Source organism: Gracilinanus agilis, chromosome 3 (genome assembly GCF_016433145.1).
Source record: "Gracilinanus agilis isolate LMUSP501 chromosome 3, AgileGrace, whole genome shotgun sequence".
Lineage (NCBI taxonomy): Eukaryota > Metazoa > Chordata > Mammalia > Didelphimorphia > Didelphidae > Gracilinanus > Gracilinanus agilis.
The window spans coordinates 521,941,746-521,968,630 of NC_058132.1; the positions used below are offsets into that span (position 1 = coordinate 521,941,746).

The 26,885-nt window shown below is 35.4% G+C and overlaps 1 protein-coding gene across 3 annotated transcripts in view; it reads left to right on the plus strand.

Annotated features, from left to right (window-relative positions):
- FGF14 (fibroblast growth factor 14) overlaps positions 1–26,885 on the plus strand; it is an 872,990-nt gene that overhangs the window by 607,972 nt on the left and 238,133 nt on the right. Inside the window, exon 1 of one of the 3 annotated variants that reach the window (XM_044667192.1) lies at positions 18,204–18,396. The exons of the other annotated variants lie outside the window; for them this stretch is intronic. Coding sequence (XP_044523127.1) covers positions 18,204–18,396 — 193 coding nt within the window. Of the gene's footprint in view, positions 1–18,203; positions 18,397–26,885 lie in introns of those variants that run through there. 3 annotated transcript variants of the gene reach the window in all.

The following is a 26,885-nucleotide window of genomic DNA, read 5'->3' on the forward strand; positions in this document are numbered from 1 at the left end:
CTAAAACTTTATTCAGACAATTTGCTAAAGCTCTGATCTCTTAAGTGTTTCCATTTCAGTTAGATGTGTAGAGTAAGGTCTTGTTAGAAAATTTTCAAACATCAACTCGAAAGTATGTATGTATGTACCTACACACACACATACACACCAAATAAGCAGGAATTTATTTCTCCTTTCCATAAATGACATATAGTATTGAACTCTTTAAGGGGCTCCATATAGAAAAATGGACATTATATCTTAGTTGGGTATTCCTCAGATCCTTTTCTTGGAGAAATTAATTCTTTTTAAGGAAACATTCTCTCATCTACACTGTATCAAAGGTACTGACATATCTCACAATACTTCCATTTCACTTTTAAGGTCATATTTGTATTGGGCCTATACTTGCTCCCTGCTCATTTTGATAAATATTTCCCCAACAATAATAATAACAATAGGATAAGATGACCTTTCATGTCTTCAAGTAATCAGGATGAGAATCAAGAATAAGAAAATCATTTCACCTCAACTTATTTGGTGATTTGAACTAAATCCATTCTTGCCAGGGAACTTTAAAAAAGCTATAGTTCTTTCTTTGTGGACTAAAGAGCAAAGAAACAGGAGACTAAAATGCAAGTTTACAATCCAGCCTTAGGAGTTAGGTATGACAGCAGTCAAAATTTCTTACTATAGATAGGTCCAGGAGGTCCACAGCATTGATTCACCATTTCTTCTCTTACCAGGTCAAATCCTTAAAGACTATCACATGTCTTTGTGGCAAAGAAATGTTTTGTGGTCTTATTGGTTTAAATCAGAGTCTCAGTGGTAGGACTTGACCAAGGGAGACAATTTTAGAAGAGCTAAATTTTGTGGGGACATCAAGAAGAACTGTTTGTATAAATAGGGGTTTATTTTTGTCTTTGTATAACACTAATATCTTACCACAAAGACCTGAGAAGAATAAAAATAAAACAGAGTGTGTTGTTCATAAAGACAAAGTGTTAAGAGTAATGACTACAACTGGTTTACCGCAGAAAGTTGATTCTGTTATTCACAACTTTGTACCTTGACAATACTTTTTACCACCCTTCAGCTCTCGCTTTTCCCTCTTCATGGTTTCACTCCTAACACCTGAAAACTATTGTGAAGAGTTGCTGTGAAGACTGTCAACACTGGCTTTCAAAAGAGGAAGATGGTTGCTTTTTATCAGAATGATCTTAAAACAATAGCAATAGCACTATGTTGGGAGACTTATAGAATATGTAGACTCAGAAATCAGCTAAGTAAAAGTTATCACGTGTGTTTATATATAAAGAGAGAGAGAGAGAGAGAGAGAGAGAGAGAGAGAGAGAGAGAAAGAGAGAGAGAGAGAGAGAGAGCTTTAAGCCTTGCAAAGATTTTTAGAAAAACTATCTCATTTTAACATCAAAACAACTCTGGGGGGCAGCTGGGTAACTCGGTGGATTGAGAGCCAGCCCTAGAGATGGGAGGTCCTAGGTTCAAATGTGGCCTCAGACACTTCCCAGCTGTGTGACCCTGGGCAAGTCACTTGACCCCCATTGCCTACCCTTACCACTCTTCTGCCTTGGAACCAATACTCAGTATTGACTCCAAGATGGAAGGTAAGGATTAAAAAAAAAAACTCTGGAAAGTAGGTGCTATTATTCCCATTTGCTGTGAGAAAACTGAGTCAGATAGAAGTTAAATTAATTGCACAGGGTTATACAGCTAGTAAGTGACTGGGGTTCAATTTGAACTCAGGCCTTCCTGACTCCAGATTTAGTGCTCAATCCACTATGCATATACTGGCATATCAAAAGAAGGAATTTCTCTTTGTTTCCATCTCTGTCAGTGTGTCTCTGTCTCTGTCTCTCAAGGAATAAAGGAATATCATTGGTCATCAAAAATTCCCATCTCTTCAATATGAATAACTCTCTCTTTTACTATATGCTATTCTTTTTTTCCTTTTCAGTGCCATTCTTTTTGTTGTCAGGGTCTCTCATTCACTTCTTCATGGTCTCCTGTGGAGAAGGCCTATAGCCACTTGCATTAGAATCATAAAAAACTTATAGATAAGAAGGGGCCTTAGAGATGACTGAGCATTCCTCCTTTTTTTTTTTTTTCAGATAAAAAAACTAAAGCCTGAAGGAATCGAGTTGTCCCTGGTCATAATATTAACTAGTGGAATGAACCAGGACTAAATTCTTAGCACATGTTCTTTCTAGCATTCTGCTAGCATCTGAAACATAGTAATGTTTTAAGTATTTGTGCTGTGACTCAATTGACCTTATTTGTACAAAATTTTAATAAAATAGAATATACATCTATTTAGATTAGCAATCCAGGAGGAAAAAGTTTTAGTTGCCTTCAGAATGCCATTGCTCTAATAAACAAATAATTTTTAAATACATATAGTTCTTTATAATTGCCTAGTATATTTATAGTCATGAGTACGTTTAGTTTTTTTTAAACCCTCACCTTCCATTTTGCAATCAATACTGTGTATTGTTTCTGAGTCAGAAGAGCTGTAAGGGCTAGGCAATGGGAGTTGAGTGACTTGCCCATGGTCACAGAGCTAAGAAGTGTCTGAGGCCAAATATGAATCTGGGACCTCCCATCTCTGCTCCTGGTTCTCTATCCACTGAGCCACTTAGCTGCCTCCTTTAGTCACAGCATTCTAGTAGGTCATTATCAACATGTACCTTGAGATGGTCAAAATTTGAGCTTTGGTTTTTCCAGTTGTTGGAGTCAAACTATAGGCTAGGGAAAGTTGTGCTTCATGATTATAGTAAGAACAAGTTTGTATCTCATTGTTCTTTTTTAGTTATAAAAAAACCATATAATCCACCTGGACAACATTAAATAGAAAAAGAACAACAGCAGGATACTAATATGCCATTGGTTATTTCTATCTGAACTCCAGCAATAAAAAAGGTAATAATGATAGTAACTATAACCATATACTGCTAAGTCACAGAGAGGCAGAAATACTTCCCCTAGCCCTTTCTCCTATGAAGTCTATACCTATTTCACTCTGAGTATCATTAACTGGCTGTAATAAACCCTGATTAGTACCTTTTCAAATCATGTACAATGTGGGTCACTCTCATCACTCTATTTCCTGAAAAGTTCTCAGGGGAAGATGCTTAGCTCATATGCTATTCAGGTATTTTGGGAACAGGACTGCTATGCTCTGGAAGGGATTGGAGAGAAGGAATTAATTCAGTTTTTTCTCTGTGGGTTTATAATCTGCCTTTATTGGATCATATAACTGAATTGAATAAAACTAACATTCGAAATCATATAAAGTAAATTAGGAATATTGAGTATTGACAAAACAAACCTCATACCTAAGGTTGCCTCTAAATGAAGCATGATAGCTTCTAATTACACTGAGGCAACAGGTCTTTGTTCCAAAGTGCTGACTGTGGATTGGGGAGGAGGAGAGGTGAAATGAAGGAAAGCTTACTTTCTCTTTGCAGAATGTACTGCATCATCCTACCCCATAGTCCTTCATCAAGAGATGCCACTTGGTGGCATAATGCCCCTCGGTCTCCTCCATGAGGTCCTAGGTTTACTGTATTCTTTTACTGGCTAGTTCTCTGGCTACCTACTTCTCTTGGATTTGAAACTCTGATTCTGGGGAAATAAGCCAACTCTTCTCTAATACAAATGGGCCCACAGAGTAATTGTTCTCTGTTCTTCTGAAGCTGTCCACACACTCTACTACTGAATCTTACACAGCTGAAAAAATATTCTAAGTTATGGTTCTGGAAGGGAAGAATAATTCTAAGTAGAATATCTCTTTTGCTATAGGAAGTGAATATAAGGATGTTTGGGAGCCATGGGTTGATTATATAATTATTTAAATGATTATAACAAATATACAAAACTATACCACATTAATATACAATAATAATAGTGATGATTTCTGTAGTGTTCCTTAATTTTTCACATGTCGTGACTCTTTTCACGTTGTTACTATCTTGAAATACCTTCTTTGCCTTTCCCCTCCTTATTCCTTAAAAACTTGAAATGGGTAGTGATTACTGAGGATGTTCAGTAGCCACACGGAGTTTATGGTTGCAAATTAGAAACTACTAAAAATCCCTCAGGATAGTCTTGTATAAATTATCAAATGGATCACTTATAACCTTTCCATGTAGTAGATGGATTCATCCAATTTGAAGAGTACTTTTCCATTATCTATTCCATGGAGGCAGCTCAGTTCTGTTTAGAAGAAACTACCACCCTATTGCCTCTAGGCATCCATTCATTCTTACATGAAATGTACTGTAGTTTAATATCAAAAATATTTTTTACCTATTATCCTACCTCCTGAATTCTGACCGCAAACTCTTGAGATTTAGCACATTCACACACTAAAAAAAATCTCAATTAATAGCAAGTCATACCCTTCTTCAGACATTTTAGAAATTCAAGTGCTCAATGCAAGATCAAAAGTCAGAGAAAGGCAGAGTTAGTGATAAATACAGGTTTCCAAATTCTCAGACTCTTGTGTAGCTTCTGCCTTGAGAGATTCAGAATATCCTAATGTGAAAGAGAGGCAGGGCTAGCCAGAGGAAAATTTGAAAGAAGATAAAGCTAGTGTGTACCACAAATCCCCTTTTGAAGAAAGCCAACCTCCCAATGACCTCATCTAATGAGAGTTTGTTAAGTACCTTCTCTGTGCAAAGACTGTTCATTTCTACAGACACATAGACAAATGAAAACTGATTGCATTTTACTGAAACTCATATTCTTAAAAAAACACTGGGATGGAAAGTATTTTTCTGTTCCTTTCATCCTTCATCTAATATCAAATTTAATTGTCTTCATTTCCTAATGTGCTCATCATTATTAATATAATAGTACTATCCCTATGAAATAACACTTAATTTAACATGACCTTTTTAATCAGGAAAGTACCTTAACCCAAATGTCTGGTTTTCTGAATCCATTTGTTTGATATCAATTTCATGTATTTCATATTCAAAGGTAGGCCATTAAGGGAGATATCTGGGAAGTTGGGCAATCATTCACCTATGAAACAAACAGAATGCGGTGCTCGTCACTGGAGGAAATACCAAGTTTGACTAAGACTCAAGATATAGTCTTATAACCATGTTCATATTATATGTAGACAAAGATCTTCCTACTCTACAAGTTCTTACTATATGAATTTCTCCTTAATAATGCCTATATGATATCTCTATATGTGTACACATGCATATATAGAGATTTTTCTTTATTTTCTTTTAATAACAAATTTCCACATACATTTTCCAAAGTTTTATGATTCACATTGTCTCCCTCCCTTCTTTCCTTCCCCCTTCCAGAATTGATAAGCTGTTCAAATTGGGTTATATGTGTATTATCAAGCAAAACACATTTCCATTATGTAGAGATTTTGAAAACTATTTCAATATAATTATTTTCCATCATAATATTTATTTTATACATTTGAAATTACTTTGAGAAGCAATCTATAGGTTTCTGCATACTGAGAAAATTTATCAAACACATGCATTATTCTGAAAATTAAAATAGTCGAGATTTCCTCTTCTGAAAACCCACAGACAGAAAGACAGGCGCGCGCACACACACACACACACACACACACACACGATTCTTGCCCTAGAGATGCTATGTAAGATGTTATGCAATATCGTTGAGCAGGGCACGTAGGGGTCACAGTGTATTGAGTATAGGGCCTGGAGTTAGGAAAACTCATGTTTCTGAGTTTAAATCTAACCTCAGACCCCTGGGCTGACTGACCCTGGGCATCACTTAAACTTATTTGCATTAGTTTTCTCACCTGTAAAATGAGCTGGAGAAGAAAGTAACAAACCACTCTAGTATCTCTGCCAAGAAAACTCCAAAATTGTATCAACAAGAATTGGATGGTTCTTAACAACAAAAATTATCACTGAGATGGTATTCTAGGAGCCCTATTTTCAGCACACAAGCATTTTAGTGACTGAAGGAAAGGATGTACAGACAAAGAAGGGGAAAAAAAGCTGACCTAAATGCCAGGGCTCTGTATTTCTCTAATATTGATATTCTAGAGAACATAAACATAATAACTAACATTTATATAGCATTTTAAGGATGCTTTAAGGTTATAAAGTACTTTAGATACATCCTTTCATTTGATCCTACCAACAATCCTGTTAGTTAGTTATTATTCTTATTGCACAGATTGGAAAAATGAGACTGAGAGAAAATAAATACCGTTACATAGTGGCCATGAATCTGAAGCAGAACTAGAGATAAACATGGGTTTCCAAATTCAGAATCTTCTCTGGTGCTTACATCTTCAAATCCACATCTGTCTAATTCCCTCTCCAAAATGTTGTCTCTATACTACCTAGCTGCCTTATGAATTTACCTCTGTTTTAAGATACAGACATTAAAATAAGAACTTTTGTTATTTTCCAAACTTCAGTAGTACATAATACTAAGTTCTCACCGAATTCACGTTTGATGATCTTCTAATACAGTCATCTGAAATTTATTTTTAATTGTAATAGATATTCAAATGTGTATGCATTTGTGTATGCATACACATTGCAACATTGATCTCTGTAAAAGGAAATATTAAATTTATTAGGATAATATGTGCATTTGTTAGTTATTATAATGTTTATTTCAATTGAGAATGCTTTCATTTTTTAAAGTAGCATTATTATTATTTTTCTTATTCTTTTAAAAATTATAACTTATGTCTTCTGTCTTAGGATCAATACTAAGTATCGATTCTAAGGCAGAAGAGTAATTAGGGGTAGGCAATTAGAGTTAAGTGACTTGCCCAGAGTCATGCAACTAGGAAATGTCTGAGGTCACATTTGAACCTGGCACCTCTGGTCTCTGGGCCTAGTTTACTATCCAATGAGCCACATAGCTGCCTCTGTGTGTTATTATTTTTTGATAAGGTATTCAGTGAATCCATGTATGTGAATCCTACATTTGTAAAAAAGTTCATGCTGTTAGTCAATATTTCTATATGGATACAGTTCTCATTGAGCTATGAGAATCTCTTTACCTGAAGGATCCTACAAAATAATACCATAAACTAGATCCAAGTTAAAATTGAGGGACATGGACCCAAGTTTAATTTTGAGCCCAAGAGATAGAAAAGAAATTGGTGAAATGGGGAGAGTTGCAGCCAAAAAGGAACAGGAAGACAATATTTTTCTCACAAAATCTTTATTTCAGAGATGTAGAGCAAGCACCTCATTTGTAAACATTTTTTTCTTTATATAGATGAATAGGTTTCCAAATTTTATTTAATCATAATTCTATGTGTCACAGTTATTAAAATTAGTGTACTTTTAATGATGTCCTCAGAGGATGTTGAGTTAGAAGGGTTATTTGCCCCCATACAAAATTGTTCCAGACTGCTATGCTCTGTCTGACCTTGTGTCTGTCTCTCTCTCCTTGTTTGATGATTAACTGTCAGTTATTCTTCTTACTGATGTCATTCTACCATATTTCCCAGCATACCCCATTAATGTCCCCTTGCATTCACTCTTTGTAATCTTCTGTGAGCTGGAAAACCAAATAAACTTGTCTAATCTTGCTAGTATTGTGAATAAATTAAAAATAAATAGGCTGAGATTCAGGGCCTTTAATGGACCTTTTATTGGTAAAATGCAAGAGATACAGCATCACATAGTGAATCTTGAGTCAGGTTATCTACCCTGAAAATTACTAACTATATGGGTGAGAAATAATTTCTCCTGGTCTCTGTTTACTTGCCAATTGGAAATTACTGTGTCCAGTGAAGCATGGAGCTCAAAGAACAGGAAAGCTGAAGAGGAAGCAACTCAACATGCAATGTGGGCACCAAGAGGAGAGAAAGAGAGCTACATTGAAACAGGCATCAGCCATTTTTCAAAGAGGGCAGAGCATTTTTACTAAAAGGATAGTGTCCACGACTACGTGATAAACATAAGAAAATAATGTAATATATAATGCAGACAGGCAGGTGGCTACTTCAAAAGAATTCTGAAGTTAATTAAAAGATGCATGAATCACATCTAAGCTTTTGCTAAATCTTTTCTTCAAGTTTAAACATGTATGCATGTAACGCTAACTTGTGAGTGGGGCATTAACGTGTGAATGGAGTTATCATTGTCTGCAACAAGAAATTATCTTTGGCCAAAGATCTTGTCTCATCCCAGATATTGGGACATTAGCCTGTGTATGAGACACTAGCTTATGGATGGAACTTTAACTTATTAAATGGAAGCTTCTGAAATTATCTAGGCAAAAAAAAATGTGTTTGCATCTTGCTTTTCCCCATGTCAGTACTTTGGTATTGATCCCAGAGTGATAGCCTCAGAACCTTCATCAACATGGTATCCATTATGTATCCATAGATACTTTTGCTTTATCTATTTGTATGCAAAGGACTGAAAATTTCCTTCTACATCTTTGGTGATTGCTTAACTTGCAGGATAACTTTCACTTAAAAATGGATTATTACTATGTATCTGTCTGTCTGTCTCCATCCCTCTATCTATTCTCTATTTTGATATCTATCTTGCAGTCTAGTCTGTACTTATGATTTCATTAATGTAGAGAATTTCCAGTAAGGAAACTTCCGTTATCATAACAGATCTGCTTTTTTTTCTGAAATTTATTGTCCTACACAATTGCTTGAGGGTACTGAAGTTTCATTATGTACCAGGATCTCAAAGCAATTCTGTATCATAAGAAAGACTTTAAAATATATATTTTGACATCTTTTGCTAGCTTTCAATCCACTATATGACAACTCCCTTTATATAATACATTTACTCTGTGTATGTGTATATGCATATGCAATTATCCCTTCCACATCATGGATATTAGAGATGTGGTGCCCCCTAGATCTGGAAAATCCACATAAAACTTTTCAGGCCTCTCTCCCTTCATGCTAGAGAAATCATCTGAAATTTTTCTTTTTCTTTTACGGAGTATTTATCATACCTTATTGTAAATTTTGAGTTAAGTATGCATGTCTGAGTTTCCAAACTTTTTCTGTGTTGTTTCTGGTCTTCATGTACTGTCTGCAACTCTGCAACCCCCTCAAAAAATTTCCATTTAATCTCTCAATCCAATCCACAATATATTGAAACTGTGATGGAGGAAGTCGTGATGGGGATGAGATAACTACATACATGTGTGTGTATTTTTTGTGTGGATCTAGATTTAGATATATTTATATTCAAATTCATCTATGATCCCATCCAATTAGGAGTCATCCTCCACCTACACAAATTACAACCCTTTCATATCAATTCATCATTTGTGAATATATTCTCCTCAAAATTTACCACTGAAGTATCGCTCTGAAGCTTTGTAAATATCTACCCACCATCCTTTGCTTTAGCCACATCTAGGCATATAATTCATGCACACAACCATATTTAGAAACAACCATATTTGCAGTTATAAGGACACTTTATTATAATGGGGAAAGCACTCTATTTGGAGTCAGAGGACCTGGGTTCTAATTCTAGCTCTACTACTTTCTACTTTTATGGACATGGAAAAATATTTTCACCTTTCTGGATGGGTCTTACTTTCTTCATCTATAAAGTGAGGGATTTGGCCATGATTATTTCAGTTTTCTTCCACTTCTTTGAGTATGCCATTTTACATTTTCTATATAGAATATGATTTTTACAATTTAGACTATGACACATTAAGAAATAGTCCTTTCATTTTAGATGAAGGAGCTGATACCCAAAGAGATCGTGTCTGACCCTGAACCCAGGTCCCTTGATCTCAAATCCTATACCTTTTCTGTTGTACTATCCTGTGTTCTGTTCTTCTTTCCTAGGTTCCATTCATATATGAGTTTTACTATTTGCCTGAGCTTTTATTTGTTAATTTTACAGACAAACATTAACTGGAATCTTTGAATTGATAATAAATTCTAGTCTCTAGGAGTGATAGTTTAATGATGGTAACATTAGAGTGTCTGTTTTGCAGAATGTATTATTTAATCTATTTAGTTTTAGATTATCTGTCTACTACAGATATTATTTACAGTTTATCTGGATTGTATGTCTGTGCACATATTGCCAGCAGCAAGATTTCGTACAACTGATAACAAGGAAAATGCTGGGATATAGGGTCCAGGCAGAAAGCCAACAAGTTTACAGGAGCTTAGCAAGAGCTGAAACCACTGTATAACCATTCACTGTTTAGATCCTGAATGAAAGCAAAGGACAAAATGCACAACAATGAGGAAGGAGCAATTTTTTTGGCTCTGCTAGAATTGTGTTCTTTCTTAGTAGTTATCCTTGGCCTTTATTTACCAGATGCAAGACTATTTTGTTTTTTCCCCTTTGGTGTTCTGTTTTACCTTTTTTCTAAGCTTTTGAAGAGTGATCTTTGCATAATAGTAATCATATGCATATGTGTGTGCACTTGTGTGTATGTGTGCGAGGAAGGGAACGGGGGAGAGAGGGGAGAGTGAGAGGGAAAGCTATAGAGGAGAAGGGAAGAATGAAAGGATAGAAATGAGAGAGAGACAGAGAGAAGGATAACAATGTTGTGGTTTGGGCTCTCTCCCATTGTTCTTCCTCCCACTCTAGTAAAAGCAGGTACCAGTGTCATTTTCTGTGGAGAAGTAGTAAAAGCAACTCCTATTGATCTGTTCAAAATAACAAAAAATCATGTTGGCATTAACTGTATTATCTTGTTCATGATAAATTTGAACCCATCTATAACACTGATTATAAACACAAAATGCCAATGAAAATTCCAAATTATCTGTTAGAGTGTTACTGCTAAGACTCCTGTTTGAATATAAATAAATCTGTTTAGATTCAGGGTGTAGCTAAAAATATTATAAAGGGCCTGATTTCTTTAGGAAACAAACTTGTTAAAATGAAAGGTATCATTCATTGGGATAGATAAACCTGAGTGAGCAGAATAGAAATAGAAATGTGTGTGTATGTGTGTGTGTTTGCATGTATAATTCCATTAAGTGTATCACCTTTGGTTGATATTTAAATAATGTTACTCAGAAGGGTTTGCAGTCAAGATCATGAGTAAGATTGTAGAAATAGTTGAGGTCTAGATATTTTAAGATTTTCCTTTGAGTCTTAGTTGAGAAGATAAAATTACAATTTTCACTCTACTCTAAGGATCAGTAGAATAACCCTGAAACAAATGAAACAATACCTCTCACAATAGCCTGTAGTGACCAGAAAGAAAGAAATAAGTTCTAAGTTATATTTTTTTAAAAAGAGCTAGTGACAATTATGTTAATAGTTAATGTATAATTAAGAGTTTTCACTTTTTTTTGGCTTACTCCATTGTACTATTTCACATTGAAGGTAATATTCATTACCTAATCACTAAGTAATACTGAGAATATTTACAACTCAGTTATCAGTCAATCTTATCTGTCAAAATCATCTTAAAAGCACTTCTAGAAATTTTGAATGTTACCAAGTCTATTCACTAAAATTCATGCATTTTTTGTTCATGGCTAAATCCCTTAGACCTTCACTCAGAATGAATTTAACTTTTATTTCCTCTAAGTTTTTGAGTGCTTGGTTGTGTGGTTTCCACTCCCAAAGTAGATAAGAAACAATAAAAGAGAAAAAGGGAAAAGGCTGCTAAGGAAAGGGAAGAAAAAGGGGAAAAGGCTGAAAACTGAGAATCAGTAATTGACAATAGAACAAAATAAAAAGATTCATTAAAAATGAGTTCAATGCAATAAGTGGCGTAAAACCTAAAAAGTAGATACAAGAAAAAAAGCACATTGTTATGGTATAATTTAGTGTTCAGAAATAGTCTTCTGAAACTTAAACCATTATGGCATCAGGTGATGAGGAGGCAATGTGTCATCACGGAAAGAGTATTAGACTAGGATCCTGGGGAGCTACATCCTAGCTTCAATTCTTTCATTAACTTATAGTGGTTGGGGATAAGTCACTTAACGCCTCTGGGTCTGTCTCAATCTTACCTCTTTATAGTTAAGGAGTTGTCAACTAGGGCTAAAGTGAAAATTCTCTCCTAAATAAGGTGGAGAAGTGATCACACAAAAGAAAACACAATATTGAAGTAGCCTAAAATTGTAAATCTTTTACATAAACAAAAAATTCTTTTAAAAACCCTTAACTTCTGTGTATTGGCTCCTTGGTGGAAGAGTGGTAAGGGTGGGCAATGGGGGTCAAATGACTTGCCCAGGGTCCCACAGCTGGGAAGTGTCTGAGACCGGATTTGAACCTAGGACCTCCCATCTCTAGGCCTGATTCTCAATCCACTGAGCTACCCAGCTGCCCCCCATAAACATAATTGATATAACTACAAGTAGAGAAATTGTCAATTGGAGAAAATCTTTGTGTCATCTATTTCTGTTAAACATCTAATATTTAATATACTTAGGAAATTAACACATGACCACAACACATTCCCAAATGAACAATTAATCAAAGGCTATGAAGATATTGCTTATATGTGAAAAATTAGAAATTTTCAATCATTACTTGACATATTTCTCCAAATCTCCATAGAAAGATAAGTCCAAATTGTACCAACTCTGATTTTGCTTTCCACCCAGATAACTAGCAAAATTTCAAAGATATAGTAATATTCAATTTTACAAGTGCTACCGTAAGGCAGACAAAGTAATATATTACTGGTGGAGCTGTGTTACCATTGCATAAAACAATTTAGTATTTTGTGAGTCACCAAACTGATCATATTCTTAGACCAAAAGATACTTTTATTGGAAAAACACCATCAAGAACCTTAAAGGCAGAAATAATACCCACATAAAATTAAAAGTATTTTTGGCATTACTTTTTATGTATTAGAAAAGAACTAGAAACAGAAATGCTACATGTCATTTATGGAAATGGCAAAACACATTTTGGCATATGATTGCAGTGAAAAATTATCATACTTTCCATAAACGATTAATAAGAATTCAAGAGAAATTTGGCAGGCATATATGAAATGATTCTGTATGGATTGGATACTACATGAAAAACAATATACTCAATTTCTACAATATAAATGGAAAGCATAGTAAAATAAAACTGAAATCTATAAAATTATGACAAATATTGAGTCCACAGTCAATATGAGGAAATAGAGTAAAGCTGTGGGAATATGGATGTAGGAGAAATATATTTTTAGTTGTCTAGGATAAATTTCAGCTACATTGAATCATTCCTTAAGAGTCTTGGATAGTAGACCATTTGCCATGTGACTCTTTTATATGAGGAGTCTGTGAGGATTCTGAGTGCTCTATCCTTCCTTCTTTCAGTTTCCCATATCCGAAGTGAGTCTAATATTTGTTTGTGCTACTCTAATTAGATACCATGAATCACTTGGCAATAGCTAACAGAGTTGACAAGTAGTCGTCTCCAAAAAAAATCAAGAAGCCTTTCTGGAACATCTTGCCCTTAGTCCTGCCAAAGTAATAGAAATTCATATTGATGTTTGTAAAGAATAATTTCAAATTATTTTTTAATGTAGTTTATAAACTTATGAAGGTAAGTGTACTGTACTTGGAAATAAGGTTTGCTTTGATACTTAGGAAGTACATTGAACAACATAAAACAGCCTAAAGAGTAGAACTAAATGGCATAAATTATCAGCATCTGCGCATGTGTTTAAACAAAATGATGAACAGAATTATAAGGTATTTTTATGCATCCAAAAGTGAGATTAAAAGTTTTGAGGAAGGTTTGCTATGAGAATCATATTCTGGTGTAAAATTTATAACAACCTATGGATACTCATTCAGTTGCTCCAAGTTTTTTATTTTATTTTTGCCTACCATTGCACACATTTTTTATCACAGGTTAAGACAGCAGATGGCTCTCTTGAGTTTTCCTTGGTGTCCTTAAAACTGTAAACAACCATGCAATGTTTCTGAGAAAGAAGTGGAGCAGCACAGATTTCAGGCTGGAGGATTTACCTAAGCTTCACCACTATGGTTCCCCCTCCCCTTTCTCCATGAAATTCTCTCCTAATCCCATGTGTCAAACATAATAGGAATGACCAGTAGCATTATATGAAATTCATGATATGAAGTTAAATGAACAAATTGTGAAAGAATCAGTGATATTTGGCTCTGCACCAGTGTATCTGATGCTAATTTCTGGTTAAAGAAAGGAATATGCAAAATACTCTTCTCCCTTACCCCAGCTTAAATGATTTGAGAGCCTGTTCTCCTTTTAGTCAGTGAGAGTTGTGAAGTTTGATTTCCTTTCCACCTTAAAATATGCTTAATGACAGAGACTGGCTTTTATTAGAACAAAATGTCAAGGATATCCTGGTATCTGGACAATGTTCTGACATTCTGGAAACCCACCTCAGTATCATAGCCAACTTGAATAGAACCCTGTCCATGGTGCTAAAATATAGGCTTACTGTGCTGTACTCAATTGCTAATGAGCACACTGATAATGAGCAGCAAAGAAATGGGGCTAACTGAGTGAAGCAACACATCAGGAAGAAATACAGGGAAAATCTCATTTTAATTATCCAAAGAGTTGAGAAAAGATTCTAGTTTAAGAAAGTTTATATCAAGAAAAAATATAATACAGTTAATGGAAATAAATTCAAATTGTGATAAAAGCTAAATTTAAGATGTATTTTCAACCTTTTAAAGAATTGAGACATATTACTTGGGATAATTGGCTCATAAAATTTTAGAGTTGTAAGTGATCTTATAAGACCAATAGTCCACAACATTATTTTTCAAAGGAGAAACTGAGGAACAGAGAGTAAGTGACTTACCTAAGGTCATACAACTGATGAAAGGCAGAACTTGGACTGGTACTAAGATGTCTGATTCCTTCTCTAGAACTCTACTCCTATCCTCCAATGACCCCTAATCTACATATTTTAGCAATGATATGCTTTTTTATATTCACCTCTTTATGACAATTAAGAACAAAGCAAAAACCACTGTAAGCAAACTTATTTGGTTAACTTAATTTTAAAGCAATGTTGAAATTCTGATGGAGAGTATCCGGCTATAATCTCTTTGGTGACAGAGATCTGTAATGGCAATTCTTCACCCATGATTAGGTTTTTTTGGTTAAACCAGGGTCAAGAAATTTTAATTTGTAGTAATTGGTCAAAGTATTAGAAATATTTGTTTTTACCATGATAGATTTCTCTTCATGGGGTGGAATGTTTAATAGGATTGTCCAGTCAACCAAAATGAAATTAGCTGAAAGAAGAAAAATCAAGTAAGAAAGTGACTAGAAAATTGATGAAGGATAGTCCCAGGAAGCTATGTTTGTAAGTAACATGAATTTCTTTGTGTTACAGTTTGGTGTGTTGAGTGAGAGAATAATAATAGCTTTAAACTGAATGTTCCTTTGAGGTTACTCATAATCTTTGAAATATGTAGGAAAACCACTTTCAATCCCCCCTTTTCAGATGTGAAAATTAAGGAACTCAGAGGTAAAAATGACATGGACATGGTCACTTAGTTAATAAATCATCCAATTAATTAGCATCTATTTATTAGGGTTATGTAAGACACTTCTGTGTGTACACACTATTGTGTGTAAGACACTTTATGAAGTGCTGGCAATACAAAAAATGTTAAACACCCCTCCATCAAAAGAATTGAAAGATTGGTAACACCATTCATATACAGTTGTATACAAAGTAGATATAAGGTAAATGACAGAGCCAGGATTCCACCCAGGTCTGTTGACTCCAAAATTTCAGAACTAGAACTCTTTCCAGTACACTTTGTTCTGTCCACATCCCAAGAAGGTGGAAGAAACACACTGTCCAGTCCATTTTATTATTAAGTACTACTTATATCCACCTGAGCCACAGCATAGTGGCTACTAACTAGTCCTAAAACATATTCACCTTATATTCAATTGTTTCTGAGTCATCTCCCCCAACCCTTAAGAAGAAAGTCAGTCCAAAGTAAAAACTCAGGATGAGTGATGAAATAATTGGGAAGATTTAGATGCTGATCAGAGAAGTGCACAATATGCCTAAATTACAAATGATCAACCTTTGCACTGTATTCTTTTCCCTTGACTGACTGAAAGTGTTTCTTTCCACCTTACTCAGACAAAGAGAAAAACTATGAGTCAGTTTAGATTAGGCTATGAAGAGACCCTCAGGCTGCAATGGGGCCCGTATCTTACTCAAAATTGTTTATCATAAACGCAATATGTATAAAATCTTTTGATTCTCAAATGAATCTCTTTTCTCCCTCTGGCTGCCCACCTTTCGCACTAGATTGTGAACCATTGAGCTTAGTTTATTTCTTTTTCTTTGCCTCCCCATAATGATTACCAAAATGGGGCAGAGGAAGAGGAAAAAGTAGAAGCCCTGAGCAAAAGCCAGGATCTGTCACTCGGGTGTATCCTAGAAACCACAGATCTGTATCAGCCAAGCATAAAGTGTGTCTCTCTCCCAACCCTACCTTCTCCCCCCTTCCCCCACCCCTTCCTCCCTCCCGGGTGCTTGAATTTCACTGTCACCCTAGGCAGAGCTGTGTCCTAGACAGACTGAAGATTTGGAGAGCAGGGAGGGAAAACAGTCTGTGGCATTGGATACAGACTTCTGTGGCTTTCCTTTTCTTGACAGTCTTTCCACAAGGGACAGAAGATGACCTCGGGACTACAGGAGGCAGAGGCTCAAGTTATGTGTTAGCTATTTGTTGTCACTGGAACACAGAGGACATTTGTGTTTCTCCCACCCCTGGGGGACGAGGGGGAGATAGAACATCAGCGTTTCTGTTATGCCTTCCCCAATCTTCCCTTGGGCGCTATATCCTCTCCAGCTGATGCTTTCCCAGCTGCTGCTGCCTTAGTCCTCTCCTTTAACAGTTACAAGGAGGGGCTTAGGGTGGGGTCTTTTCTTGCCTGCTCATATCACCTTTTCCTCTATAACCTTCCCCCCTTTCCCTCCTACCAACCATCCCAAAATGGACATGCCTGTCCTTCCTGGTGGCAGAGGGGAGAGCCCCACAAGTTAGGGTGGGCTAGGTGAGGTGTAGAAAGAGCCAAGCCCCACTGTTCCACCCCTTACCTCCATTTCCCTCTGCCTGGGATTCAGTGCTGCAGGGATTAGCCTAGGCGGGCTAAAGCACATCGCCCTCCAACCAGAACTGAGAGTTCCTGGAGACCTGGAAGACACATTATAGCCAAGAAGCTCAGCTAAGCTAAGGAAGCGGCTGCTGCTACTGGATCTATCTATTTATTGGAGATTAGAGATTTCCCACCAACAGCAACGCACCCAAATCCCTTCAACTCGTCCTCCTCCTTCACCACCCCCTCCTCCTCTCCTTTCTCCTCCTTTCCCTCAGTCTCTTGGTAACCCCCTGTCCTCTGTATCCCTTCTTTGCTTCTTTCTTTCGTTATTTAAAGAAAGAAATGAGGGAGAAGAGGTGGGAATATGGGAAGACTGAAATGAAGCGCTTTGATTGCACATCTCCGGGGAGAAGATTGCTCTCTCCAGATGCTGATTTCTAAAAGCACTTGGCAATCACCGTCAGGAGTCTTGAGCAGGAGGCAGTGGTGGCGGCGGCTGCATGGGCCGGTTGGCATCGGAAGCCAGGGTGTTCAGAGGCGGTGGTGGCAGCAGCAGCAGTAGCAGCAGTGGCGGCAGCGACAGCAGCAGTACTGTGAGTGAGAAAGCCTGGTGCCAGCTATTCCCCGTGAATGACTGATTGCCTTGAAGCCAGCCAAGGCTCTGCTCTGCCAGCTCAGAGCCTAGGTTCAAGAAACCTAGCCTCCAACCCGTATTGAACTCCTAGCCGGAGAGAGGCAAAAGAAGGAAAGAAGGTATCTCTAGTGGCACCGGAGGGAGCAGTGGAAAGCCGAGCTTCTGGGGACTGCATAGTGAACGGCATCAGCGAAGAAGCCAGAAGCAGCAGTCCTGCTGCAAGTTGCTGGTGGGGGTGGGTGGCTGTGAAGACCCGTGTCTGCCCCTTGTGTCTTCAGGCAGCTCGGCCAAACCAGGAGATTCTCAACTAGCCCAAAGGCTCGTGTGCCTGGCACATGCTAAGTGCATAGAGGAGATGGGTCCCTGCAGGGACTGAGCGCCCCCTCTTCTATCCCATCTCCAACCCTCCCTATCTGCCCCACAAGCTCTCCTGTCCAGTGAGTGAGGAGCCTGTGTCCCATTCCTGCCCCTTTCCCCTTGATCCCTACTGCCCTTTCCCATCCCCATTCCAACACTAATCTACACGGGACTGGTGCCTGAACCACACGATGGCCGCTGCCATCGCTAGTGGCTTGATCCGCCAGAAGCGGCAGGCACGGGAGCAGCACTGGGACAGGCCCTCAGCCAGCAGGAGGCGGAACAGCCCCAGCAAGAACCGGGGGCTATGTAATGGGAACCTGGTGGATATCTTCTCCAAAGTGCGCATCTTTGGACTCAAGAAGAGAAGATTGAGGCGCCAAGGTCTGTAGATGTGGTGCTTTCCCACTGACCTCTTCCGTTCCCTTCTCCCTTGCTTTGACCCATCCCCTTGCAGGTCACTTTTGTTGGTTTTTCTTGGTTCCCGTCTCTCCTCTTGTCCCTGGGTCTGTAGCTTCCTATCTCTTTCCCTTCTTCTCCATTCCCTTCCTCAGTGCCTTTTCCTGGGAGATGGGGATGCTCTTCTCTGGGGCAACCTGTAGCAACGGAAAACTTAACAGGGCCAAGAGCTTTTGGCAAGTTTATAGCGCTCCTAGCTCCTGTTCTCCCTGGCTCCCACTCATGCTCTGGGTCTCCTGGGGAGCTGTGTGCTTCAAAATCTTTTCCTGCCTTCCCAAGAACCGCTTTCCCCAGAGGCTACAGCCTTAGATGATGTGTTCATCCTCTAGTAGTGTCAAGTCCTTGGGGGAAATCCATTTTAACTAAATGAGCTCCTTTCATTTCCTTTCCTCTTCCACTCTTCTGTCTACACCCCTTCTCCCATTTCCCTAGCTTTTCAGCTGTGGGGCAGATGACCTGTAGCTTCAACACACCCTTGGCCAGTATTAAGGATTTTTTTTTTATTATTTTGGCAACTTTATGTTTGAGGAAAAGTGAGTGGATGGACTTCTGTGGGTGAAGCTTCCTATATGATTAGAACTATCCCAAAACAGAGGAGAGGTTTAATTTTAAGCACAGGACCATGCCAGTCATTCTCAGATCTGTTTGCGTGTGTATGTGTGTGTGAGTGAAAAATCCAGTTTATGATTTGAAGAAGTCAAATGACTTAGGGTTTGCTTTTTGTTTGATTAAAAGAGAGCAGTTGATTTCACTAGGCAAAACAAGTACTGAATGTTGGAGAGTATAATAACTTTTTCTTAGAAATTATTTTTAAAGAAACACCATATTTGGTCTTTGTAGCAATTTCTATGTTTACAGCATTCTTCCTCCTGAGTATGACCAGATTTTGTTTGTTTCTTTTGCTTGATTCTTCATCCAGTTGCTAATAACAGTTGCCTCTGAGGACATGAAGAGTGTTCTGTATGTGACAGAGGTTTGTTTGGTTTTCAACCTTATTAAAATAACAAAGTAGGTTTGGAAGGAAAGAGAAAAAATACATATATTGATGTGGATAGGTGTGTCTGGATGCAGAGAACTGATCGTCTGGACACACAGGTGTATTTATTTTTAATGCTTTGTAGATCCTCACATGAGATGAATGCATTCTGTGGATAGTATCTTATGTATATATGTTATATATATATATATATAATGTGTATATATGCATATATGTGCACATATATATGTACACACACATCACCTCACATCCCCTCACATTTATATTTACCTTATTGGAAAAAAGAATAGAACTTATTAACAAAAAGATTAAAGCCAAAAATGAAAAAAAAAATTCTAAATAGCGCCTTTTACATTGTAAGAGGATACCAGAATGAATGGGAATTCCATAGTATTTGAATCGATCCTCCCCAAATCAAATAGTTTGAAATAGTATTCGAGTGGAGATTTTAAGTAAGTTGAGATTAAGTGTAGAGTGATATCATCTGAAGATTTTCTGAATAAAGGATGAACTTTTCAGCTTGGTTCAGGAGGATATTTTCAGACTTGTTTGTGGATGACTTAAAAATGTTATCTGAATTTTTGTTATTTTCTTTGAGTATATAACTTGGCATTCCTAAGATAAGAGACTGACTAAATTGCCTTATGTATTCCTTTTAAGCAGTCCTGCTTTGTAGGGTGTTGTATTTTTATAGTGTTGTTTATTTTCTATTTTCCAAAATGCCATTTCTACTTCATCACTGTTGCTAAGGGTTATTTTGTAAAGAATATTTTTTCTTTTAGAAAACAAATTTCACCAAGTAAAAGCTTAAATCTGCTATCTATTTAAAGCATAGAAATAACTCCTCTGCTAAGTAAAATGCATTTTAATATAACCATGACTACCATTTGATGTATATAGAATTTTAAAAGGACAGTATTTTGAATTGATTGAGACATGAAATGTATTTGTGTGACATTTGATGTACAATGGCTTTGACTTTGAGATATTAAGATTAATGTATATATGTCTATGGAAAAAAAACAAAAAAATTAACAGTTTTTAAAATAGCCAATTATTTAATATTAATGTTTGATAAGTATTTTATTACTTTTGCATAAAAATGTTCATGTTATAATATTCTATATGATATATATCATGGTATGATACCATGATCAAGTCATAGAATTTAATTATTGGAAAGAACTTTAGAAGAGATCGAGCCTAACCCATACCTTTCCAATATCCCCAACAAGTGGCCTTCTACCCTGTGCTTAAAGGCCTTCAGAGATGTGGAACTCATTACCCAAGAAGCTGCCTGTTCTAGTTTTGGACAATTCTGGATCTTGGGAAAAATTACTAGTCACTTTTACTACTTATTATCAGAGAGAGAAAAAAGGATAATGCTCTTTCATTTTGATTCATTTTCAAGAAGTACTTTCTCCTTATAAAAACCTACACCTACATCATAGGAGTATCTCTAGCAAATTTAATTAGCTTCTACTTTGTAGGTGTGTATTATTCAAAGACCATTAAATATATTGTTAAAAATTCTTTTCAAATCAGAAAGTGTTTAGATATTATCCAAAGACTCATTATATTTAAAATTATATCTTTTTCATCTATTGGACAAAATATCTATTTGTTCTGTTTCCCAAAAACAGGTTTTTACACAATTGTCAGGAAGGCCTCCCTAAATAAGAATGTCTGTATGTATAAAACATGTAGATATGAATTATCTTGTGGAAGAAAAAATGCTTTTAACTTTTGTGGCTTTGTGCATTCTAACAATGAAATGATGTTTTATTCTATTATCTGTCCACACAGCTACATAAAAATACCTGCTCATATTCTTCCCAAGTCTATTCTTTATACCAACCTTTTGAGACAAGTAGTGCAAGTTTTATTATCCCTACTTCCTAAATGGGGGAACTGAAGTTCAGAATGGTTAACATCCTATTTATACCTTTCTAATCAAAAGAGAAGAAATTCCTATCCATGATGTTTTCAAGTCCAATGCTATGTCAGTACAATCTCCTGCTTCCTGGGAAGCATTGCTCTTAAAGAAAGATGACTTCCATGTCTGTGGAAGGCAATCCATTGCCAATTCTGTCTTTTACAACCTGTATGACCTTGGAAAAGTTACTTAACTTATTTGCCCCTCAGAATTTTTATCTGTAAAATGAAGATGTTAGACTAGATGAGATTCTTTTTATCTTTGATTCTATGATTCATCCATTTTTTCCCAGTAGTCATGGTGACTTATGTAGCTCTGATTTTTTGTTTATGTGTTTTCATTGTCTTTTTTTTGGGAGGGAGAACCAAGAATTGGTATTAATAATATGCCTTTTTCAGTTGGAGTATACATTTTTGAATTTCAGTACTGAAAAGGCAATAGGTCTATACATTGATGAAAACCACTGAATAGGCTGAATTAGCATACTGATTACCTGGACTCAACAGTAAATTCTTTTAAAATAGAATTGATGTATTAGTCTACTTTTCAGATATTTGTTTTTAATTTCATTGGCCATATATTAAGGATGTTTGTGTGTGTGTGTGTATGTGTGTGTGTGTGTGTGTGTTATCAGTTACCCTCTTTGCCAAATAATTTTATATTTGCAAATTTTTAATTGATAAGTAGAAATACATTTTAAAACTTGTGTTTTATATCTCAATTTGTTCTATATAATCAAAGGTCTTTTGAACATTTATGAATTTATTTAGAGAATGAAGCAATGCAAAATAATAAATTGGCAAATATTTTCTTATTTGCTATCTTTTTAAAATGAAAGACATTGATGTCTCTGATGAACACTTAACCATGAGGTTTAGCTTTTTCAAAAGCTACCTAAAGCTTCCTCAATGAGAATATTGATAACTAAATAGATGCTCAATTGTTTATCACATTGAATTGGCTATATTAAACCAAATTTTCCTCTGCTGTTTGTGACAGTGTAACAGCATATCATCAGTCATTCTGAAAAAGGAAAAGTGACAGTTGCCTTTTGCAAAGTGTTTATATAAGGAAAAATTGCCTCTCTATCCAGGAAATAAATAGGAAAAAAATGGAGTAATAAAAAGCAGCTGTCAGTACTATGGCTGATACTATTTAGTCATACCAGTGAATTTAAAATACCATGTTTGTTTTAGTTGCTTTGATTAAAACAAAATAAGAAAACTTAAAAAAAATTAAACCCTGAAAGAATCAGACAGCCCCCTACTATTACCCCACCCCCTTTGAAATTAATTTTACAACTTTTTGAGACCATCTCTATTGAAATGTTAATGTTTCCACTTTAATATACCTGTTGCTAGTTGGCCATTCATTGGGAAATAGAATTACTAGACATCAAGAAATGCAGATAAATTATAATTAAACCCCTCATTTTGGGAAATTGGAAAAGCAATCAGTTAATTAATGACACTTTATTTCCAAATGTGTAAATTAAGCCATTTAAAATAAGTAAAAATATATTCGGTACAGCATTTGAATGGTAAATTTTTGGGATGTGATCTTGGGATTCTGTGGTCATGAGGCCTATTTTCTCTTCCTAAATACAAAAATAAATGCACTTGACATAGGAAGGTGGTTGACGTCACAGTGGTCTGTCCAGTGAACACAATGTACCCTTAACTAGGCTATGTCATAAAAGCCAGTCTACTGACAATGTTTAGATGAATTTGATGTATAACACACACACACACATATATATGCAAATATATATATGCATGTATAGGAGTTGACAGTCCCATTTTTACATTGGAAGAATAAAAAAACTTTATTGTTTGCTGCCTAGTGAAAAAATATTTATCATCAAGATCTTAGTATATAGTATTTTGGACATTTTGACACTTTACCCTAAAGAATAGAAATAATTCTACAATGTCAGTCTCATATCTCAATTCAGAGTAGTGAAAGGAATAATTAATTTTTCCTGCATTGAATAATAGAGATGGTAAAGAAATTTTGGAAATGCATTTAATGACCTGTACCCCTATTGATCTTGCCAATATGAGTGGCACTGGCTTTTAAATAGAAATCTCTGCTTTAGTATTAGTCAGATAACTATATTTAATTTCATAGCTATGGTGTAAAATTGAGAATTGGAATTTGACTTACTTAATTGAGAAAGGATTTTGAGGATTTAAAAAAAAATTTAAATATTGATTCCACAAGCTGCAGACAGAGTTACATTTTTCTTGGTACTTCTACAAAAAATTATCAGAAAAACATTTATGTATAAAAAAGTACACACTTCTTGGTTTAGGATACTATCCATAAAATGCATTGTCTTGGTTTGCTTGTTTTTAATTCCTAACTTTAAAATGATAGGACAGAGAAAGAAAATATGGCCTGAGGATATAGGATGATAGATTTGGAGCTGGAAAGAATGATAAAAACCTTCCATTCCAGCCCTACTCATTTTATGTTTGAAGAGACTTGGGCTCAGAAGGCTTCACTGACTTGTCCAAAGTCACAGAGCGAGTGAGTTTCTGGGGAAAAATTTGAACCTACATATTCCTGATACCAAGTATAATTAATAGTCTAGCAAGTACAGTAAGTTGGTTATTCAAAACTTTGGTATGTCTTTATTTTCCATAGAGCTTTAAATTAATTTTAGTTTTTGAATTAAATTTTTATATTTTCTGGCATTTTCCAAGAAATTTCAAATGTAGCACTGTTTATGGAGAGAAACCAGGAAATTCATTTTAAAGGGGAAAAACATTTTTATGGGACTGAATACTATAAAATTGAAGAGAAAGAATTTCCTTAATGAAGTTTTTTGCTAGAATAATCACTTTTGTTGCTATATATTTTAGGAATGTTCTCTATGTTTCAAAAGTATAGAATTTTATTGGAAACTATATTGCTTATAATGTATACCCTTCTTGGAATATATATGATTTGCTGCTAGTTAGCTTATCTTTTCATGTCCAGTGAATGGTGCTTTTGAGGGCTGCTGAGAATCCTTACTTGATTATGACCTCCTTACAAGGGTTACATAGAATAGACTATTAGACATATAACAATAGTTATTGATTGACTAATTTTAATGCTGAGTAAGCTGGTTCTTTACACAGAGTATAAAATTAGATATAATCAGAACATTTTTTGAAGATGTCTTTTACTGAAATGCCTCTGTCTATATTGTGATAGCTAGTAGGAAGTGATACAGGAAATTGTATTTTAATAATCTCTTCGTAGAAAGTCCAGAATTATGCTGGATTATAAAGAACTAGACATAATTTCATGCTGTTTTTTTACCCATGCAATCTTCAACTTTGTCCTGGAATTAAATGCTCTAGCTATTTGAATTATAGTTACACAAAAACCAATGGGTTTGAGCCTTATTGTACATAGACTAATGGGAAGGATGATGGACCAGAAGTCAGGAAACAGTATTGTCTCTGCCAGTAATTAGCACTGTGATATTGGGTAAATCACCCTTCTGTTGAGGGGCAGGGGGCTCCATTTCCTTATTATGTAAAAGGACCTGAATAGATTCTCTATGAGATCATCTTCAGATACAAAATCATATATATTAGTTGAAATTTGAAACATTACTAGATGAAAAATCAAAACCACCTACAAAGCTATAGTAAATATTAAATGTGGAGGAGAAATAATTAAAATTTAAAAATCCCTAGATAATTGCGTATTTTACTTAATGCTATTTTTAAAAGTAACTCAGAAGTTTGGTTTTATGAATCCAATTGAATAGAATAATATAATCACACCTCAATTAACTCTAAAATGGATGACCAACTCCTCAGAATTGGGAATAGATAGGTTTTAAATATGTGCATCTTATTACCTAGCAATTTGGTGGCACAGTGGCTAGAACATAGGGCTTGGGATCAGGAAGACTCATCTTCATGAATTCAAATATGGCCTCAGACACTCAAGTAGATGTGTAACTTTGGAAAAGTCATTTAACCCTGTTCACTTCAGTTTCTCATCTGTAAAATGAAGTGGAGAAGGAAATTGCAAACCACTCCAGTACCTTTGCCAAAATGAGGTCACTAAGAATCAGATACAACTGAAACATATATACAACAACACATCTTGATACATTCATTGTTTAATGTGCATCATTCCAAAGCCAAATCTAGATTATTTAGTAGATTATAGTTTTCCATTATCTATGCCTTTTCTTTGCTCAGAATGAATATTGAAATCTTGTGTATTAGAAATCCTTTGACATAATGATGTTTATGTATTATAATAAAGTTTAAAATTTACCGACATCAAATTTAAACAAAATGTCTAAAGTCCAAAATCATAAGAAGAAAAATTGTTTTCATTGATTAATCAATTAATATTTAATCTAGCGACATAACAGTCAACATTAGCAGTCAATACATGAAGCTTATCAAACCCTAGCATTAATAATCATAATAATAACTACTGTTTCAATTTTTAGCTTTGTAATCACTAATCTGCATGTGCGTCTAAGCTTGTGAATCTTTTTGGAAAACTCATATATTTCCATATAGTCTAGACAGTAATTTTAATTTTTCCATAATTTTTTTGAGATTTTTCTTCACCTTTTTTCTGTGGTATATTGATATTTTCTTAGTGCACCTATTAAAATAGAATTTTTGTCAAAATAAACTAAAACCAAGAGAAGCAGTCATGTATGAGTGTATACATAAATTGGCAAAAGTTTTTACATTTTTATGATATATTTTCTTTTAAAACGTAACCTGGTATAATTAACAGCAACATGTATCTAATGGATGATTTACCCAGGAAAATGCAGATCATTAGCTTTTCCTAGTCAGGATACTTTGTGGACTTCTCAAGCAGTATTCATCAGTTATGCATTGCTAGTGTGTAACAATGTTCTCCCAGTCACTAAGGTACTGATACTTGAAAGTTACACTTATTTTGGAACAGTATTTTCCCCCCATCTACTTTGTTTTAGCCTAAATAGCATTACTTCTGATGACGAGTTGAGTAATAACTGAATTTTACAAAAGCATAATCGTTTTTCCTTTTAAAATAAACATCATGACTGAGTTGTGCCTTAATTTTAAAAGCTATTATAAATTATTTCGTAAGCATGTTTATCCCATGCAGGGATAGACAAGTTGATTAATTTGTTAAGTCTATGCTACAATGAATGGGGTGATTCATTCAGCTTATGAAATTAGAGCATCAATGAAAATTATAAGAATTAATGATAGACAAAATTAAAATTTCATCTATTTTTAAAGAAAAAAATTGTTCAGAAGGTAGGAGGAAGATATTTGGCATAGTTCATTATCTTTATAAACAAAGATAATTTCCAATATGTATCTTTTCCATTGTTAAGTTTTCAATGAGATTTGTTCTTTTGTATCTATCTTTTTTATGTTTATGCATAAATATTAATAATCACAATCACACTATGTGAGTGTGATCATTTTAAAATAAATGTATTGCTTTTTA